This window comes from Hyalella azteca, unplaced genomic scaffold, assembly GCF_000764305.2.
Source record: "Hyalella azteca isolate HAZT.00-mixed unplaced genomic scaffold, Hazt_2.0.2 contig14215, whole genome shotgun sequence".
NCBI classification, from domain to species: domain Eukaryota; kingdom Metazoa; phylum Arthropoda; class Malacostraca; order Amphipoda; family Hyalellidae; genus Hyalella; species Hyalella azteca.
In genome coordinates, this window is record NW_025944107.1 from 1 (window position 1) to 22,689 (window position 22,689).

The 22,689-nt window shown below is 33.2% G+C and overlaps 2 protein-coding genes across 2 annotated transcripts; both read left to right on the top strand.

Annotated features, from left to right (window-relative positions):
* Window positions 1–2,042: 2,042 nt before the first annotated feature.
* LOC108668784 (potassium voltage-gated channel protein Shal-like) lies at window positions 2,043–10,420 on the top strand. The gene is made up of 3 exons (XM_018156039.2): window positions 2,043–2,195; window positions 3,343–3,528; window positions 10,349–10,420. Exons 1-3 carry the CDS (start codon window positions 2,043–2,045, stop codon window positions 10,418–10,420), a joined length of 411 nt encoding a protein of 136 aa, XP_018011528.2.
* A 1,360-nt stretch (window positions 10,421–11,780) lies between these two features.
* Window positions 11,781–20,041, top strand: LOC108668794 (cuticle collagen 13-like). The gene is made up of 2 exons (XM_047883985.1): window positions 11,781–11,786; window positions 18,102–20,041. The coding sequence occupies exon 2, from the start codon at window positions 18,450–18,452 to the stop codon at window positions 19,050–19,052; it is 603 nt and encodes a 200-aa protein (XP_047739941.1). The 5' UTR covers window positions 11,781–11,786; window positions 18,102–18,449; the 3' UTR covers window positions 19,053–20,041.
* Window positions 20,042–22,689: the final 2,648 nt, after the last annotated feature.

Here is a 22,689-nt window from a genome sequence, read left to right on the forward strand (position 1 = left end):
TGTAGCGGGGAACCACTACCATGTACTGACCATGATCGTTAGTCTTTTACGGATGATCTAGTCATCCAGAAGAAAAGTGACCAAGGAATTGGTGGAAATTCGCGTGAAAAACGGTTGCCTCATTCGTCTCTTGTCCGGTGCTATCTGACTTTTTCCGCTCGTGTCTCTCCTTTTTTGGAAAACTATAAACAACGTGAGAACTATCGCACGCAAGTGCAGAACCCCACAAATCGTAAAGTTCACAAACAAAAATATGAGCGTGATAATCCTGAATTAAACAATTTGCTATCAGTGAAAATAATCTGAATAATTGAGTATTACAGAAAATTCTAATAATTATTATTATTTATCATTTCTTTCTTTTCAATATAACAATTTCGATTAACAAATATTCTTTAGAACTGGAGTCTATACCATTACACCATTCCGCCTACATTCTCTTTATTCCCTGCTGCTCCTCTCTTTGGTTCTCTTCCTCTCTTTTCCTCATCTTCTCTCTCATTACCTTCTGCTTCTCCTCTCTTTCGTGCTCTCCCTCTTTCTTCTTCACCTTCTCACTATCGTCTGCTTCTCTTCTCTTTCGTTCTCTTCCTCTCTTTTTCTCACCTTCTCTCTTTTTTTGTCTGCTTCTCCTCTCTTTCATCCGCTTCCTCTCTTTCATCCGCTTCCTCTCTTTTTTCATTTTCTCTCTCTTTTTTCGTCTGCTTCTCCTCTCTTTCGTTCTCTTCTTCTCTTTTTCTCACTTTCTCTCTCTTTATCGTCTACTTCTCCTCTCTTTCGTTCTCTTTCTCTCTCTTTCTCACCTTCTCTCGCTCCATTCTCTGCTGCTCCATATTCGGTTCTCTCTCTCTCTCTCTATTCCTCTTTCTCTTTCTTGATCGATCTCTCTTCCCGGAGAAAGGCCAGCCTATGCACTGGCCCAATTCAACCGATATTGTAATTCTATTTACAACTGATCTGTTGTAAACAAAACAAAAACAAAATCTTGATGGTAGAACTGTTTTTAACCACGATCTCGTGAACAACTTTAACCGTAAACAAATTTTGCCAACATCTGATAGGTAGAAATTATAATGATTTATTATATTATTATTTCTGTTATCTACATCCGAATACTAAGTATCTTTCACATTCAGCTTTATTGATTATGGCTCCTCTATTTCCTTATGATAACTCCATGTTTTTTATATGATCAGTCAATCAATAGCTTATAAGTCACATAATGACCATATTCCTATCTCAAATTTTACTTATATATCTACTAACTTGAGGTTATTCTATATTACCTATGTTCTACGTATAGTCTACTCATCATTAAAATGGCAAATTATTCACTAGTTGGACAGTTTATATATTTTTTCTACAAAAAATGAAGAATTTTCGTATTAATGCACATTTTAAATAAAAAATATTTCACGTGAGTTTGTAAGGCTGCTGTTTTTCTTCCGTTTAAGTTTATAACAGCATCATCTGTTTAAAACAATTCTCTTGTACATAGCCCGCACCTGATCTTATTTGCGAGCCCGATTTATTATTCATCTACCATTTATTTATAAACATTAATCATTACCTTAATTTATGCTATAGTTGCCCCAATTCTCACCATTTGGAGTAGCATTGTTTCAAAATTTACAGTGTAATTGTTTTCCAATTTTACGCTCATATTACGGTTATAGGAACATGGTCCCCCATTTACCCCACCATCCCCCGTAGGTACGGTGGCATGGTCCCCCAATTATCCCACCGTCCCCCACAGTTACGGTGACATGGTCCCCCATTTACCCCACTATCCCCCACAGTTACGGTGTCTCCCATTTACCCCCACATCCCCCGCAGGTACGGTGACATGGTCCCCCATTTTCCCCACCGTCCCCCACAGGTACGGTGACATGGTCCCCCATTTATCCCACCGTCCCTCACAGTTACGGTGTCCCCCATTTACCCTACATCCCCTACAGGTACGGTGCCCCCCATTTACCCCACCGTCCTCCACAGTTACGGTGTCTCCCATTTACCCCCACATCCCCCACAGGTACGGTGACATGGTCCCCCACACCCCGATGGGCAAGATCGTGGGTGGGGTGTGCTCGCTCTCGGGTGTACTCGTGATCGCGCTGCCCGTGCCTGTCATCGTCAGCAACTTCTCCCGCATTTACCACCAGAACCAGCGCGCTGACAAGCGTAAAGCTCAGAAGGTGAGTGGTTCGCGAGCCAGAACCATGCAATTAGCATTTAAAACTTTAATTATTTTGGTATATTCCATCAAATTCCAGTTATTTCTTAGTCATTTACCACCAGAACCAGCGCGCTGCCAAGCGTAAAGCTCAGAAGGTGAGTGGTTCGCGAGGCAAAACCATGCAGTTGGCATTTAAACTTTAATTATTTTGCGTAAAGCTCAGAAGGTAAGTGGTTCCCGAACCAGAACCATGCAATTAGTATTTAAAACTTTAATTATTTTGCGTAAAGCTCAGAATGTAAGTGGTTCGCGAGGCAAAACCATGCAATTAGTATTTAAAACTTTAGTTATTTTGGTATATTCCAACAAATTCCAGTTCTTTCATAGTCATTCACATAACAATCAACATTAACTAATTCATTACTGTGGAATAATTCATAAATATGCGTATTAAAATAATCTATGAGAATCTATTAGCAATGTCAGCATTCCGGCGAACGAATGTATTTGCTTTAAAATATTTATATTAACATTAATTTTGTTGTTATTAATAAGAATTTTGTTATTATCTAGGAAAATTTTATTATTATCAACAATAATTTTGTTATTAGCAACAATAATTCTGTTATATCAACAACAATTTTTTATTATCAACAAAAATTTTGATATTATCAACAATAATTTTCTTATTACCAACAAAAATTTTGTTATTATCAACAATAATTTTGTTATAATCAACAAATTTTTTTTATTAACAACAAAAATTTTGTTATTAACAACAATAATTTTGTTATTAGCAACAATAATTCTGTTATTATCAAAAATTTTCTTATAAGCAACAAAATTTTTTTTATTATCGACAATAATTTGGTTATTATCAACAAAAATTTTGTTGTTATCAACAATAATTTTGTTATTACCAAAAATTTTCTTATTATCAACAAATTTTTTTAAAATTTTTTTTATTATCGACAATAATTTGGTTATTATCAACAAAAATTTTGTTATTATCAACAATAATTTTGTTATTACCAAAAATTTTCTTATTATGAGCAAAAATTTTGTTTTTATCAACAAAAAATTTGTTATTATTAACAATAATTTCGTTATTATTACCAATAATTTTATTCAACAATTGACGCTATTTATCATAACCGGACGAACAGAAGGCGCGGTTAGCCCGCATCCGCATCGCGAAGGCGTCGAGCGGCGCAGCGTTTGTGCTGAAGAAGAAGGCGGCGGAGGCTCGCATAGCAGCGCAGGAGAGCGGCCTGCTCGACGACTACGGCAAGGAGGAGGACATCTTCGAGCTGCAGCACCATCATCTGCTGCGATGTCTCGAGAAAACTACGGTCTGTATATACTTAATGTTCTTTTTAATGTGTTTAATAATGTTCTTTATAACGCTCTCAACATCTTCGAGCTGCAGCACCACCATCTGCTGCGATGTCTCGAGATAACTACGGTCGGTATATACTCAATAATAATAATAATAATGTTCTATACCGCTCATAATATCTTCGAGCATCATCAGCAACCGTTACGCAGCCTCGAAAAAACTACGGTCTGTATATACTTAATAATGTTCTTTATAATGTGTTTAGTAATGCTCTTTGTAACGCTTTTAACGTCTTCGAGCTGCAGCACCACCATCTGTTGCGCTGGTCGCAAGAAAACTACGGGCTGTATATAGTCAATAATGCATTGAAAAATGCTGTTAATATGACTAATTATGGCTAAATAACATTCTTGATACCCGTTCAATAGAATGCTCTTATGAAAGCTCAATAACGGTTTAATAACGCTCCTTATAACGATTTAATAACTATTTTAGTAACGCTCTTAATAACGATATTAATAACGCTAATGAACATGATCTTAATAACAATTTTAGTAAAGCTCTTAATAACGTTTAAATCATGCTCTATTGAAGGTAATTTTCGTTTAGACAAGATTTATTGATAGTCGCGGGTCACACATACCTCATTCATGAATGTGCACATGTATAGACAGTCATCAAAATTTTGGTTCATGCATCGAACTCAGTGCATTCAATGTGCAAAACTGAGCAGGTTACATAATATTAATAGCCCTTAACACATTTACGAAATCAGTAATCAGAGTGTGTTGGTTTATTATTTTATATATGCAATAGCAACCCATACTACAAAAGATTTTTTGTTCGAAGTACAAAATATTTTTAACTCTGTGCAAAAATGAAATGTTATTCTCTAAATAATTATTAAAAATACTAATTCAAAGCAAGTTCGAGTACGAAATAAGAAAAAAAAATATTTCCCGCTCCGAAAAACCTTACCCAAAAGTAGTTAATAAAAAAATTATGGAAACGAAATATTTTCTATGAAGATATAGTTACTTTTATCGTAGTTTTCTTTGTTTTTAAATTTCTATTCTAACAAGTTATGGACTAAGGAATTATTTTAAATCTATTGCCACCCTTTAAGTCTTCAGTCACCTTGAGTCGACTTCAGCCATGACTCAATTATCTTAATTGAGATCCAGGAAACTAATCAAGAGGGATCAGTTGACAGAATCCCACTTAATTGACGCAGCAACCTAAATTGATTCCCTGCAGCGAGAGAGCCAAGGCCTTATGCAATAAACTATATCTATTATGTATGATGTTAACCAGAACCATATTAAAGGCCTCTAATTTAATTAATTCATAGTAATAATGTAATTAGCATCGTTCAAATAATATAGATGATAACAAATTAAAATTCCGCGTAAAATCTGGTATTTATTTCTAACAACTTGTCATTGCTTAGCCTGAATTATGACGAATTTTCAACAAGAAAAGAATGACTAGTGAAGTAATGGTAAAATCAATACATTATTCATCCTGGTAATGACCCGATAAATAAATTATTCACTCCGTTTTCATTTGTGTGTCAGTGTACACGCTCAGGTCGTGAAACTGACTGTTGCTTCTAACCCCGTTCGTCGTAATCCTATTCCTCGAAAAAACGTTATAAACTACGGCAAATATACATTGAATGTGTTAATTTTAAATTAATCTTCAAAGCGTTTACAATTTAACAAATTATTTACCTCTCTTACTAATTTTATAATTACAGGCCATTATCTCTAGATCTAAACGTACTTTACGATGTATTTTATCATCCCCTTTCTTATTGTACTCATTTTATAATTGTTAGCCATTTACCCCTTAGTACCTTACAACACAACACCTTTTACCCTCCTTTTACTTCCTGAAATTATTTTATAATTGTTAGCCATTTAGCTCTTAGTACCTTTCAACGTCTTTTATCCTCCTTATAATTCATGTAATCATTTTATAATTGTTAACCATTTAGCCCTTAGTACCTTATAGCTTAGTACCTTATAGTAACCCTTTACTTCCTGTAATCATTTTATAATTGTTGGTCATTTAATCCCTAGTTTGAAACGTACTAATAGTACGTTTCTATGCCTTTTACCCTCCATTTTATTCTTGTACTCATTTTGTAATTGTTAGCCATATAATACTTACTACCTTACGATGACCTTAAAACCTGCACGCACGGTGCTCATTTTATAATTGTTGGTGTTAGTCCTTAGTAACTTACGAAACCTCTCACACTCCCTAATCCCTTTTCTTCTTGTTCTCATTTTCTAATTTCACGACCAGTTTTGCCACTCGTTATAATCTTATCTCACGTCACTTCTCACTTTCCCTTGACTTCCTGTTCTCATTTTCTCTCGCACGACCAGTCTTGCCATTCGTTATTAACTTTTCTTACGACACCTTTCACCCTTCCTTTACTTCCTGATCTCATTGTCTAATTTCACGACCATTTTTGCCACTAGTGAACTTTATGATTCATTATCCAAGTGACAAATATTGTGATATTATTTTGTTTATGTATATGATTTAGTTGTAATAGTGAACTTTATGCTACATTAGCTGAGTGACAATTATTGCATTATTATTCAGTTTATACGAATTATTTATGTAAAATCTGATGGCGTGCCTTACTAAGTATGGTATTATAAGTGCAGTATTTTTCTCTTTAATAATATGATATACAAGAAAAATTAGGCACCGAACACGCAGAAAAATAACGGGCCATTTTGTCCCAATAATGGACAAAACGCACTGTCTAACCCATAACACAGAAGAAAGCTAGCGCAGCATCGATACGCAATTTTATGCAATTTTGTCGTTCCAAGCTGTAGTAAGGATGACCTACACAAGGACAAAATGTGCATTATCATTTAGACAAAGACTCGCACATTTCTTTGAGTGATAACACTCAGATAAATCAGTGAGACTTTGTCCAAATAGTGATGCACTTTTGCTCTTGTTTTGGGCCATCCTAACCCATAAAGTGTGTCAGTATTTGGACAGTTTTGGACAGTTAAAGCTTCACTAATCCCACAATCAACAGGATGATCAAAATTTATAAGTTACTCCTCGAACAAAATTAGTACTTATGTGATGAGCAATAAAATCACCTGAATAAATTTCCTAACATATCTTTAGAAAAATGTTATTAAATTAATATTTTTAATAATTTTTCCAATGCATTTCTATCATTCTTCTCATGATGTAACGAGAAAAATATTTAGTTTGTTTCACGTTCACATTGTGTATATTTCTCAGGTTTATGTGATGTATTTTTCAGTAATCATTGAGCGTGAATTCATGCAAAATATACGTTCGATTCATTCATGTCCAAGTCATTCATGTAAAATATACGTCCTATACATCCAAGCACACAGTTACAATGTGTATTGATGAATAAATCACTCTGCACATAGCACATACATTTTGGAATGGGCATTCGATGAATATATCTTCTTCAGGTGAAAAATGTGTTCACGTGTAAATATGCAGCTGATTTGTGTTATTTAGTTCTCACTCACGTTTTCTGAAGCATATTCATTACACTACACATTTACTCACGTCAAGTTCATCGTTATAATTTCACGCTGTTTCATACATTTATCGTCGTTGAACGTTGATCCTATTTACCTTTATTTAAGCAAACTAGTTTAATAACTGTAAAATACATTATATAAGACAGATAATCTGATCACAAGCTGAAAGACTAGTATAAAGTTAATGTTTAAAAAAGTCATAGTTTAAAAAAGCTGTGCCATTTAATTTTATTCTACCATCTCTTATTTTGATTTAAATGAAAATAATTCCAACATACTTATTCCAAATATTTCCTATCGACAAACTTCAAACGGTAGTTTTGATAAACCCTACAGAAATTGCCTCATTGGAAAAGTTTGTCTTTTCGATCCTTACAATGAAGATAACCTCTCAATTAAGTGTACTTTTTTTTAAATACAAAACTTTTACTTTACTTTTTTTACTTTTTTTTATTTTTGAATTCAAAATGACAATTCTAACCATTGCTACCCTCAACTAACACAACATAAGTGAACTACTTAATGCTTTTTTTAAATTATATGAAGTGCCGACATCAAATCCTTTGAGTATAAAAAAGTTTTACAGCCTTATTTTATGATATAACAAATATCGTCCATTGCAGCCTCAATACCAAGCAAATTGAAGTTAATCATGTTATAAAGTCTCCTAGATTGATAATCTCTCAATCACTAAATTTACAGCTTGATTCTCGTCTGATTCTTTCAAAGTTTTACAGTTGTTTCTCCTGTTTCAAGATAGAAGGCATAAAGTCTATACCGTATATCGAGTCTGACCCGAATTAACACTATCACCTCACAAGTTATATAATGTCTTCTGTTTTAACGAGTTGATCCCATATTCACCACCACCACTTCACATGATATAAATTATGTCTTGTTTTATCGAGTCTATCCAGCGTTCACCAACATCACTTCAGAAGTTATAAAGTATGTCACGTGGTAACAATTTTGTCCCGTATTCACCACCATCACCTCACAAGATACAAATTATGTCCCGTTTTAACGACTTTGTCCCGTATTCACAACATCACTTCACAAGATACAAAGTGTGTCCCGTTTTATCGAGCCTGTCCCAAGTTCTAAATTTTGTCCCTGATGGTGACGAGAACGCGTCTGTTTGTCCCTAGCTTCACTCGTGCTATGCAACAGAGCGAGATCCGCCGTGTACGACCAACAGGTAAAACAGTCGTCTTATCAACATCGTCGATCAACAGCTGCCGAGCCTTCTTTTCACCCTAAAACAAAACCCAAAATTGCAGTTCTCTATTGTTTGAAATTTAATCATGAATGTTTAAATAAACTTTGCACACAACGAATTTAAATTAAGTACACAAGTAATGTTAAGTGTTCGGCCAAATTATGAAAAACTGCATTCGTCATGCCGTGATACAAAGTTAAATTTTGCAAATAAAATTTTAGTGAATTGACAGTGAAAAAAATTACATCATGACCACGTTTTCACAGTAAATATTTTTCATAAGTCCCATGCGCTCAAATAAATAGTTATCCGCAAATTGTAAATATTGCGCTCGAATACCTTGAATACTAAACCCTGACTATCATTATATCTTGCCGGCAATAAGTTGCACTCACTATATATCCAGTTCATAATTTATGCTGAGTATATAACATCGGTTTAATATTTCCTACCGTGCAAGTATCATGATAAAAAATAAGCATGCCACAGTAGACATACGATTTTAATGCTAGAAAGTCTTACAAATACTTTTCCGTGTTAGTTCTGGACAAAAAAGTTTTGATTTTAATGAACTATGAGATGAAGAACTTTAGAAAAACTATAATATAAAAAACTATGAGAACTCCTAACTATAGTTTATATATTTTTAAATATTATGTTGTCCCAAACGCCTGCCTGAGACACACAGGGTTAATTAAAGAAGGCTCGCTGGTCTGTGGTCGCAATGTAGTCCCGCTCTGCTGTCTATGCGCTTGCTCTGAAATTTTTCTGTCCCTTTACTAATTAACGTAACTCTCCCTTGAGACCCCCAGAGAGCTGTAATAAGTTTGTGATTGTTTTCCTCTTCCACTAACTCGACGTGAATTTTGTGTGTTGAATTACAACGGCCCACTTGCGTTTCTTCTGTGAACAATTTTTCAACTCGTAGCAGCGCTACTCTTGCTTGTGATGTTTCACTGTCGTAATATTGTACTGCAAATTCCGGCCACAAATTAGGTATTTTATGTACTTGCTCTTGTTCACATGAAATAAAGTTCTTTCATGCACCTGGGATTGGGTCTAGAATGTTCTGTACATGCTTTTGGTAAAATTTGTTTCGCACCAACACTTCGTTACAAGAGGGATAAAATCTGCCGTATTCTCCTGTACGTTCAGTTAAAAAAAAACATTGTCTGCATCAATAAGAAATTTATAATACGTGTAAAATGTTATAATTTCTCGCGTCAAAACCTTTGAAACTGTTTAACAAATGAACGAAACGCTTCGATTTTTTCCGTGAAAATAAAGACATTATTCAGACTTTCCAAAAATTATAATTGTGTCATTAATCTTCCAATTTATGATATTGAGACGCTTAATTTTCTCAGTAATTCCAGGGTAGTTAAGACAAATACATATAATATTAATTATTTGTTGAAAAATTAAGACTGTTATTCAATTTTTCTGCAATAAAATAACTTCAAAGTTGTTTTAAGGTTTTGAGTAAGCCATTCGTTTCATTTAACTTCTAGCGGGAAATAATAGTAGATTTTACAAAAGAAAGTCCATGCTGTATTGAAATAAAATTAAGATTTAAAATTCATTTTTAACTTAATTTACTTGTGTTTTTTCCAGCACACTGAGTGATGTCTACGAAAAGTAATCAGACAGTTTTTGAAACAGAGAAGAACTCATCTGTTATTGCAATGTGCATATATATGGCTTATCACTGTATTTTTACGACACTTTGTGTACCAACACACGCACCAATTACCGCTAATTACTGTATCAATTTTAATTATGCACACAATTGTTTAGATAACTTCACACATTATTTGCATTACTATTGTCTGCACTCCCGGCGCACTCACGATATCACCATTTTCACTTTCTACACCATTTCACCATTTGCATTTTCCGATATTTTCATCACCTAGCACACTTGTTATACAATTGGTCAATGTGATTATGTTATTTATTTGAGTGGAATTGGTCTCGTTTCATTTAACAGATTCTTTGAACAAAGACGAAGTTTCCTCGTATATATAGTAAGCTACGTTATTTTGTAGGGCGACTATGGAGATGATAGAAGGTCTATCCTGCAAATGATGGGGATGATCGAAGGTCTATCCTGCAAATGATGGGGATGATCGAAGGTCTATCCTGCAAATGATGGGATGATCGAAGGTCTATCCTGCAAATGATGGGATGATAGAAGGTCTATCCTGGAAATGATGGGATGATCGAAGGTCTATCCTGCAAATGATGGGATGATCGAAGGTCTATCCTGCAAATGATGGGATGATCGAAGGTCTATCCTGCAAATGATGGGGATGATGAAAGGTCTATCCCGCAAAGGATGGGATGATCGAAAGTCCATACTGAGAATGTTACTGATGATAGAATGTTATTCCTGTAATTGATGGTAATTAGAAAAGTTCACTCCTGAAAATAATTCTTCGAAAATTTAATAATACAAAAATACGTCATCAAAATGAACCGAAAATCTGACCCACAGTTATTTTTAGAACATATTTAATCAAAATTTAATGAAGCAATGATTTGTCAACTTTAAACCCAAAGAATAATTTAATTTAATACAAATAAATAGCAGATCACTAATAGTATAAGTTTGAGTTGAACATTTTCTGATAAATTTCGAAAAGTTACTTTCAAATGAGCAAAAATGTTCAAAAACTTTAGGGAATCTTTGAATTTTAGTTGCATTAAAATTATTTAATTTTCAACATTTTACAGATAAATTTGTCATTGAATCTGTATGAGCTAAATAACCGAGAACCTCAATTTAATTTCCTCTCTAAAATAGAGTATGGTTCCAAGTTCAATTAACAACAACATTCGTCGTTTGAAGTGGAACAAAACTGCCACATGAGCACCCGTTTTTCAAGGATTTATTGGATTAAGTTGGTATTTTCTAGCATCAAAAAAATATTAGAATCATCTAAATCTAATCATTATCTAGCATCAAAAATAAATGATTTCTGAAGAGTAAGAAACGGTTTGAAAATGCCTCTTGAAGAGGAAAAAATGGTTTTAGAATGCTTCACAAAAAGGAAAAATGCTTTGAAAATAGATATTTTGCGGGTAAAAAATTGTTTGAAAATATCCATGGCCCTCAAACAGCTATAAAATTGAACAAAATTGATTAATTATAAATAGATACAGCGCTTGTTCTTCTCTATATAAGAATGCCAATGTGATTTCATAATTGTTTTCGAGCCATTTTTTCTTCATAAAAAATACTATTTTGCCGAGGATGATTGTTAATTAAAATTCTGAAATACTGGTACGTTAGTCGTGTTATATTATTATTTTTCATGGCGAATTCTAGCTGCGGAACTAACAATATTTCTGTGGGCAGATACACAGCAAATGGCCGATCGTTTTACCACCGTGTAATATTATAACTTTTATCTCGCCGTTTCTTTTACAGAATAGCGCAATCTGACACGGTAACTTCTATGGCAAAGTTGACGTTATTTGAATGTTAGTCACCCCGTTATTTTATTATATTGACTGCTATAACTCGGTCCCTGTACAATGTTGTTATTTTTCCCCCAAATTCGATGTTCATTTCCAATCGAATGTGATAGAAGCCACGACCGTAGGTCGTATGACACGAACTACATGCTCAAAAATGTTACGATGTTCATTAAATGTTCAAAAAATGTTCGTTAGTTCTACAACAGTAATGAATGGATCTGTTATCCACGAATATGTAATTAGTATTCATAGTTCTGAATATAATTACAGATATAATTAGTATTCATTACGACATCGTAATCATTTCTGAGTATCTTGTCCTTATTTTGTGTAGTAATCGTAGACGAGCAACCCAGGTGAATTATGTTCAAACAACTATGAACTAATTAGTCCCGTTCTACTTTTTAAGATTGTATAACCCTCATAGACTCGACGAAAATTTATATACTATCCGACATAATTTTTTAAATCCACACTAAACATTTTTTCTTAAGATAATAAGAAATTTTATTGTGGTTTTCTTAGGCATGTGTTTTAACTCCTATGAGAACACAGATTTTTTTATAGTTATTGCATCAAAAATGAAATGATTGATTGTTTCCCTAAGTGAATCCGTATTTTTATAGTAGGTAGTTCTTTTAAATAAATATTCTGAATTGACAGAGTCATTTTGCAAAAAGTTTAGGCGTTGAAAAATACGGTAGTTTTAATTAGATTGGTAGTACTGTAATAAGAATAACAATACGGTTATAATTTGATTGATAATTTACAATATTTCCTAATATTCGTGCCGAAATAAATCATTTAAGAAAAGTTGAATGGATAATAATCTAATAATAATAACGTTTGCCATGCTGTGATGTATAATAAAGTCAAATTCATCACGCGATTATTCTTTGCATGAGTTCTATAACATCAGGTTATTCATCAAACAATTAAATGTATGAAAAGTCTTCAGCTAAAGTATTCATGCATTTTTTAAACGCTAAATACTCAGCAATATTGGAAGAAAGCAAAAGTAGTCAAATTCGCTTAAACTTCATCCAAAAATTGGGAATTATAATTTAATATATTCTTTGTTAAGTTATCAGAGCAAACAATGTTGTTCTTCAAATAATAACTCGATTTTAGGTTTATGAAGCTTAGTTTACAGGGTAAAGTGTGTTAAAATGAAACTTTTGAAAAGAATACTTATGATAATCCACATAAAAACTTTCTTCTGTGGAACTTTTTAATCCCAATTTAAAGCATTAAATATACCCGTAGTGCCCTAGAATTTACCCACATTGTCCCTTGCTTGTGAATTCGTTTCTACTCCCCATTCAAATCAGATTTTTAAACAAATGGATGCACAAATATTCCATTTCAACTAATGTTTATACTTCAAATTCGTAAATTTAGCGCTTTTTGTGTGCATTTTCAATAATCCATGATCGTTTCCATCAATTTATGCGCCACCGTAGATTTATATTAATATTATATAACTTGTCCGCTTTTTTGAGTTTTCAGTCCGGATTTAAGAGTCAACGTGAGGCAAATAGAGCACTAATATCCCTCAATTCAAATGATTAATATCCCACTAGGCGATATTAATCATTTGTGATTTAATCATATAGTGATTAATATATAATATCCCTTCAAAATCATACGATCCCAATCTCGATTCCTTCTTGTATGCTTGGAATATGCAAATTTTCCTGCGCCTAACTTTCGTTTAAACATTTTTCGTGCCCTTGATGACCCATTGTTATATTTCAAGTTATATTGTCTTCATTATCTTTTATATTTTCGTTCATGTAGCTGAATACTGGATTCTTGTTTAAATACCACCATGCATATTTTTTCGTTATAGAATTCAAGTTATATTGTAAAAAAATTTGCAGACCCTTTTGTAGGCATATTTTTTACAATTATAATTAATAATTATCATTTAAAAACTCTTACTTAATTATTATTAATACGTACAGATTGAAAATTTTTCTCAGAAATTATTTAGCTTGTTGAAAATCATTTAATTTTGAGTAAATTTGAAAAGAAAATTTGTCAGCATAAACAATGGAACAAAATTTAGTATATTACACAAGATGGCGAGATCATTTTTTATCTTCCATTTTAGAATTGAGCCAAAGTTACATGAATTGGGCAAACCCGTCATTAAACACAACTAGCAATTAAAAAATTCCAAAATTGTGTTCGCATTTTTTTCACAGCTTCTGAAAATTATATAACAACTAGACAAAAATTGGAAGGTCCTGTGGTTTTAGGATAGCTCGTAAGAACTGCCTTTCATCCCTCGAATTGAAATTAATTTTAAATTATAACATCGCATAATTCTTAAGCAGAAAATGCGCGGTGCAATTGAAGCTCTTATGAAGTCAACTGTTGCAAAATATTTTATTGATAATCGAATAATTATGGGACGTTCACTCTCTGATTTTATGTTCCTGTTTCTTTCCTCTAGGCGGTAGACCCTAAACTTGTAGGGTCTGAAATTGAACATGAGTAAATCCTAGACGCCCTCGACTTTAAACTTTTTGGGTCTGAAACTGAACGTGATCAATTCTAGACGTACTCGACTACATACTTTTAGCGTCTGTACTGAACGTGATAAACTCTAGACGTACTCGACTCCATACTTTTATGGTCTGAAACTGAACGTGATAAATTCTAGACGCACTCGACTTTAAACTCGTTGGTTCTGAAATTGAACAAGAAACCCTAGATTTTTTGAGCTCTAAATTTAGCACGACATGACCATAGAACTTAGGGGCTTCTAAGCATTCTCGACTAGTCACGTCGAAAATTTATAATAATTGATTTATCGTTGTCGAAAATGAATAATTACAAAAAAAAAAAACAGAATAATGGCAGAATATGAGTTGAATTTAATCACGACCAAGTGACCGACGAACATGCAGCGTTAGTTACGACTTAGTGCCAAATCGAATGTCATATAAACATATAACTTTATTGTTGACAATTAACGCGACTCATCACAATTTGACAGGTGACAACGATTTCATCTGGGGATAAAGATTTCATTTCAAGTAAATTTCATTTATTACAATTTGCCGACACCAATATATGAAGACGATGCCCGTTATGTTTTAGTAACGGTGCAAATGACTGGTACAAAGATGCAGTTATATAAAAAACATGAATAACTGAAAATGACGTCAGTTACATACTAGTGACAGCTCGGGAGGACCTGGGCAGTGGTCAGCCACTAGTGTCATGGTAACTAACAGTCTGAAATTTATTCCCTTCCATCCGTACGCTCTCTTCCTTCCCTACTATTCTTCTTTGCTGCTTATAGTCTGTCTTGCCTGCTCTTTTCCACTATTTCATTGATAATTAATACGTAACTTACGATTGTTGAAAATTTTATTAATGCAAAACGTATGTATTATGACCTCAGTATCGGAAACCTAACAACATTTTTTTCACATTAGTTTTTTTCATTCGTTTTTTTCATTTTTTTTATATCGATGATGACGATAAGTGGGCCTAAACTTTGCTTTAAACTCAAATTTTTAAGTCTATGTTTACTATTGAATTCATTGAAAAAAAATTTTATGGCAATTTTTTGCTGAACTCCTTTGATTTTCTTGAAAATGTGCTTAATTTTTCGATATAATTATTTGAATTGCTTTTGTCCCGAACATTAATACAATATGATAAGTGTTTACTAAGATTCTTTCTACCATCTACTTCGTGTCTGAAAAATTTTATTTTTTGCCCACAACTTTAAATTTGCAAAAATATAATTTGAGTGAAGATAACCTCTTGGACTAGGGTAGGAATCACTGTTTATTTTCGGCCCAATTACATAGATCTGAAAAAATTCGCAATATTTTGTTTTTTTTCCGAATTATTCTGTACGCAGTATTTTAAAATCATGCTAAATCATCATGCAAATCCTATCCGCTACCCAAAAGATAAATATTCATACGTATAAATTTTAATGGTCCAGAGAAAATTTCCTCACCTTTTTTTTGTCGCCAATTCTGCATGCTTGAATAACGTGTTCGTGCGTCACACGGTTAATTCCAAGTTAACCGTGTTCTATTTTCATTTCCTCTTCCTTTATATTATATGAACTGATAATATATACAAGCTTTTTTTTTCTTTGAACTTGTCTCTGATCCTGATCCATATTTCCACTTTATTTCCTCAAGCTAAAATTAGCTAAAATAACTGGGGATTTTACCCGGAATTGAAGTAAAAATTTTAATTTATTATCATAAAATATAACCACAGACAATTCATAATCGTAAGATTTTATTAATTCGGAAATAAACATTCATGAAAATATATTTGCGTTCAACTAAATTTGTTTTTCCACCAACAATATAACTTTTATGTTTTGTTTTTCCCTTTGCATCTCATTAATGTTAAGCATGACTAACTGTAATTAGTTAACTTGACGAAATTCTGCTTTCAGGAGCATGTAAATTGATTCATTTGTAGACCAGTAGTCATTCTTTCCATTGATTATAATTGTAACTTTCAATATTTATTTTTAATTTTAATTATTTTCCGGCTAAACAAATGTTCGGAAATAAGCGGCACGGATCTAAAATTATTAGGATTATTAGTAGGATAGTTTTATTAGAAAAACATAATCAACAAACCTGCATTCGTTGTGTAATTAATTTTTTTCAATGATGCCTATATTAAACTGGGTCCGAGTTAGAATTTTCTTCCTTACGTTGCTGATGACTACAAACTTATTTCAGGATAATCCTAATCTTGGAATGACAGAAATCTTGAATGCGGAATGCATAACGTTTCTTTCATTCATTCATTCATTTTCGATTGCCAGTTCAGGGAAATAAAGCATTCTTTTGCTGTATATTCGTTTAACAGTGGTTTACCGTTAATCTGTAATTTGACGTTAACCATAACAATACACCGTTATTTGGCTAATATTATTGCTGAGTTAACTAGTGTGTTTCAACCCATGGACGCACTTTTGTTTGATCACTGTTTATTCGTTATACATTAGCAATATTTGTTATTAATTTGCGAATGGAAACATGAAATTTCTCTTCTATTCTGCTTATTCCGTTTCCTTGCATGTTTGGCATCGAGTCTGCATCAATTTTCTTACATCTATCTTTCCTTATTTATTTACTTACATAATATATTTATTCATTATTTTCAGTTATATTTAATAATTTTTAGAAAATTCTATCTATTCTCACGAATTTGTCTTGTTTTTAAGGGATGTTTGACATTGTTGATTCACTTAAAAAAAGTCGTTCTATTCAGACATGCACGTGCAAGCCAAGACTTTGTCAAACATCTCTATATTTTTTTGAGTGAACTTCCCATAACACGGAAAACTTTCAAAACTTTGAGCTATGCAACTTCTTCGATGAGACTTTACATAGAAAGCTTTCGTGGTTGTTGTCAAGGGATATTTTCATGAACTAAGAAATATTTTAGGAACTTTATGCTTTTTATTGAATTTAAGAAACGTTTTGCTTTTCTCTTCCAGAATTCTGTCAAGAAATTTTTTAATGTATAGCGAATTCACATAACGAATGTTATGCTACTCAATGTATTCAACACAAACGCCTTTTATATGACCAATGATAATTTTTAATGCGCATAGTTTCATGCGATTAACATTGATCTGATGTTGTAAATGTTATTGCTTACTACATTTTAACTATTTTCATCAAAGCATGTTTCGGAGCAGTGGAAGAAAGGGTTTTTTTAATGCATTCACATGATGTATATTGAGGAATAATTCAGTATTTCATGGGCCAATTCATTTCCAAGATGAAGTACAGAAATTATGCTGAGCTCTAGCTTCCTTCGACTCAAATGGCCACAAAACCCGATAGCCTAATTTACACGAACCATAAATATTGTATTTGCGAGTCTCTTGTTTTCCTGCTTAGATACTGCACCATTATTTTACTCTTGTGCATGCTTCAGCTTTAGATCACCATGTCGCATTTGCCAGCGCTTGCTTCCTATATGAGACTCAACCAAATGTTCAAATTAGAGTAAAAATCAGCTGAGGTATACGAAATATGCCTGGCGTCAGTATTTAAAAGAGAAGTTTTGGAACGAGTTCCAGTTCCCTCATTATTCTAGTACAAATAATATGACATTTGCCCAAAATCTTGATTTGAGCATCGACAGCGCCATTTTTGTCATTAAAATTATAGAGTTGTGACATAAAACGCTTTATTTCGGTAGAAATTTCGAGGTATTCAGATTGGTAGATCAATTCTTCATTTCTTTAGAGCTGTATAACAAGTGTTTCAAACCTAATACAAATTTTGTTTAAACACTTTTCAGCCTCAGCGGTACTCGACTTCAGACCGAGACGAGCACCTGAATGAGATCAACGTGAGAGATAAGACCTTGTTGAACACCCCTCTCACCAACCGCACTAACTGGCCAAATAAAAACCAACTCGGGGCCAGAGGTAGTTCCTTTTTCGGTGGATTTGGTGGAGGAGCAGAAGAGAGCAGTGGAGATGAAGGGCTTGGAGGAGTAGGAGGTGGTGTTAAGGGTTCTGGAAGTGGAGGTAGTGGGGGTGTAACTAATAGTTTACTAGATGATTCCGAAATAGTAGAGGAAGAAATTGGAATTAGAGAGCTGCAAGTTAAGACGAAAGAAGGTAACGATAGAGGAGAGAAAGCCATGACCATGACTTCCCAATTTCATGATCCACTTTCTGTCCTTCCTCCTGCTCTTCCTCCCTCTAACTCTTCCTCCAGTGCCAAATCTGGTAAAATTACTACCACTGGTGGATTCGGTGGAGCACCATCCGCTTATTCTGAATCGTCAACCAGCTCAGCCGCAACTCGACCCGTCACAAATACAACCAAATTCGGTGGACCCTTACGAAGTGAATATTCCCAAGGTTCAACCGGCTTTGGTTCACCAGTGATCTGTACAACCGGGTTCAGCAGTCCTTTGATTCCAAGGGCTACTTACACAACAGGTTTAGGAGCCGCTAAAGGACCCGGTGGGAGTGTTTTTCCACGCACGAACCCATCCGAGAGCCGGTTTAGCGGTTCATATTCGAGTGGTTCTCCTGGTTCAAGGCAACCATCGGGGACACAAGGTTTCAAGCCAACGGAAATCGTGAACCTATCATCGCCGCCACGGAGCGCCACTAATGTTGCTGCTACGATCTGTGAAGCCAGAATCGTGGATATACCCAAACCAGAAGCACCCACCATGCCCCCCGGCTCTCCCAACCCCGGGCAGTTGGGGGTACTCAGAATATCCTCCTTGTAGGAGTGATGACTTAAAGATGAAATCAAAGCTTAATACAATTAAGATAAGTTTAGGGACAGAACCATATATGTGTTATACCCGTTCATTCCTTACCCATACTTTGTTCCGAATCAAGCGCTTGACATAAATTGCTTTATTTAAGGTCAGGCTTTTATGGCTTGTCGCTAAGACTATACAATTTTATACGAGCTTCGTAGGTGAATTTGAAGCAAACGTGTAAAGTTTGCTTAAAATAATCAATTTGTTAAAGCGATTTTCATGCCATACTATTTCTACGAAATAGCTTTGTTCTAAGGTGAGGCTATTGATAAGGATCTTCAAGAATCTACCATTTCTCTACATTTTTAAAATTGTTAGAGAAATTCCAGGAAAAATTTTGTGTGCAGTAGATTTTTCAAGAATTCTTCAACGATTCACAATTCTAGTAATTAGTCTTGTGCTGACTTAAACATTAAATAGAAATCCTACACCTTTGTCTCAGAAAAATAAATATAAAGAATGGATGTATGACGTGACTTTTTGTGTAGATTTTATTTTGGACTAAACCTTGGAAATTTTTGGGTTGAATGCGGTTGCACAATCTTTTCAGCACAGTAATATTGACTCGTGAATATTCGACAAAGCCACCTTATTTGTCCAATAATTTTATTATGCATTTCCTAAGAACTGGATAATTCATTTGATTAATCCACCATTCTATCACTGCATCCATACAATTGCCACATTCTACTCTTAAATTTTTAATCTAGGTTAAAATCTTTACCTGATTCAATTATTTCCAATCATACCTTTTTCAAATAGTTATAAATCAATGTTCAACATTAAATATTATCTTCATTTCGGCTTGACATGCCAGCCAAATTACAGTGCTTCGTTCTGGATGAAACGGTTGACTTAACGTTTAATTAATTGAAACCATCTTATAATTAGCCGATACAATATCAACTGAAAGCGCTTATTTTTTTGCATTAAATTGCGTGGTATTTACTACAGAAAATTTTTCATTGAAGATTGGAAAATTAATTTTCATATTTTTCTAATTAATAAATTAATTTCGACCATTCGTTTATATACTTTAGTTTTTGTCGATATACTATAATCAATTATTTAAACGTTTTTTAAGTGCATCTTTTGCGACATTTTTTCCACGTACGCGACATTTCATTAAATTTCTCCTTTCAACAAATTACATATTTTTATTAACGCACATTTTTCTCATTAATGGTTTCGAAAATTTGTAAATTTAGCTTTCTTATCTCCATTTTAACTTTTTCAATAAGAATTTTTCCAGAAAAGATCTACAACTTTTTGCTTACACTTAATTTCAATCTCGAAGCACACATAAATCCACCAGATTCAGGAGGCAAAAACCAAAACTGGTCTAATTTCATTTAATTAATTCTAGGCCAATACTTTATTAAGAAATAACTAATAACGAATAAATATTTATTCTATTTCTTCCTATATTAATGTAATAAAAAAAATTCCCACAAATGTTTTTATGAGAACTTCTGTCCCATATTTCAATTCAAATTAAAACTCTATTCAGATCAAGTTTTGTATTGAATGATTTCATTAATGATAGATTTCATTTGGTAAAAATTTTGCTTCTGATAATTGACTTTGAAAAGGAATTCATAAAAAAACACCAAGTATTTTTTGGCACCAGAAAACTCGTTCCGCTTAATTTCGCAGTAAATAATAATCAGTAATCTTTGGACCGATTTTTTTAAAATCAAAATTAGGAAATTAGTCTCTAGTTCGATTTACTGAAAAGGCGAAACGATTCAGTCGAAATCTGTTTATTCCAATTTAAAAATGGATCGAGATGTGATTCGATTCAATGATCCTCATCGGTGTTTCGTACGATGTTTATAGCTTTTAGAATAGTTAGAGTCCCCGTGTCTGTTGATGTAGTCTGTTAAACAGTCTTCATTTCATGTTTATACGTGCAAAAGCTGTTAATAGAATGTACGTTCTCTACTCTGTACAGTAGGCAGCGTTTGTTACAGTAGCTCTATAAGATATATTGTTATGTAAGTATATATGCTATCGTCCATAGTCGCTAATGGCAAATTTAACCTGTTTTTGTTGACCTTTTTCTTATAAATGTCTCTGCATCTTTCAGGAATCCTTCACGTTATACATTTCATCTTACATAATTATACATTTATAATTTCATCTTTACCAAGGATAACTATAAAATCTTCGTTCAGTTTTTGCCTTCATGAATTTCGAACAAAATACTCCGTATTGATTAAAACTGAAATTGTCAATAAAATAAAACACGTACCTAATAAAAGTTCAAGGTCAATGAAAGCAGGCTCTTGTTTGCCACCATGCCCAATCGTCACTGTTTGCCCTTTATTTTAATTCTATAATTCTAACTATTCCCTAATACGATTAGGTATTTCTTCCATGGTTATAATGCCGTAATTTCAACATTTTTTCATAAGAACCCCATTGCTTCAACACCCTTTCGTTTCAATGCTAAAGCTTTTTTCTTTACCTTTCAATAACTGTACATAATAGAAAATTCTTGAACTTGCAACTTGCGCAATGGCTGAAAACTTTAGGGGCTAAATTTTCAGTCATGCTTTTCTGGAGGCAACGGTGGTATGAGATTTTTTATAGATTATTTTTGATCTAACACGTCGCTTTGCATACGGTCATTGCCTTCCCTAGTTATTTATTCAGAGGCCGTTATGAGATTAAATAAACCGAGGCCTCCGTTATGAAGAAAAAGTTTAATTTTCTTATACTTCGTCGAATACCAGAAAATTATTGCATCGGTCTATGCATATATACTTACAAAAAAGCAATCGGATAAGCAAGAAATAGAACTTACTGTAATTCTGCTGGAAATATATCCATGATAACAAAATGATAACGTTTTTGCAACTTAAGTTTAATTATAAAGAAATTAATCATATTGATTATAGAAGTAGTATAACGTACAATTTAAAATTTTTAACGTTTAAATGAACTGAACTCATTAATAAACTATAAATGAGATTCCAGATTATATCATAATCGTATCATCTGGAATTCCAGTATGTTCTTATTTTTCGCAATAAGCAACTTGAAAATTAATTCTTTATTTTGATTAATGTTATTATTTTAGCAAATTCTATTTTATAAAAGGAAACACTTGATCTGATAATCTTAGAATTTTCTCTGTGACTAATTTAAAAAATTAAAAAGCTAAACACTATTTCAGATCAAAGGGATTAAAACATAATAATCTTTTCATTAAAATTCTGTATATTTCATAGAGCCTTGAACATTTACCCTTGTTGCCCTATATCCAAGACTACACTTTATTTACTGTAAATATTTGCATAGTCTTTGATACGATGTACTCTAAGAAATCCATCATATTTAAATAATCCAAATAGGATTTTCTCAGAATTTCTCCACTCTTTCAATTTTCGAAGCATTCAAGAAATCGCTTGTGTAAATGGCTTGTCTTTGAATATTTTTCCCATTTTATTGGGGTTATAGTTGACATTAATGCAAATTTTACGTACTAAAATTAAGTATTTATGGGAATATTTGACCAATCGTGAGTGTTTTTGACCAAGATTTTCTACCCTGTGAATTTGTTTTGAATTTGTGAACTTCATCTAATACTCTA

Bases quoted from the DNA above. Each gene is read 5' to 3' on its own strand.
- LOC108668784 (XM_018156039.2), top strand. From the start codon at position 2,043: ATGGTCCCCCACACCCCGATGGGCAAGATCGTGGGTGGGGTGTGCTCG. The intron at 2,196-3,342 runs GTGAGTGGTTCG...CCGGACGAACAG, and splicing joins ACAAGCGTAAAGCTCAGAAG to AAGGCGCGGTTAGCCCGCAT. The intron at 3,529-10,348 runs GTCTGTATATAC...GTTATTTTGTAG, and splicing joins GATGTCTCGAGAAAACTACG to GGCGACTATGGAGATGATAG.
- LOC108668794 (XM_047883985.1), top strand. From the start codon at position 18,450: ATGACCATGACTTCCCAATTTCATGATCCACTTTCTGTCCTTCCTCCT.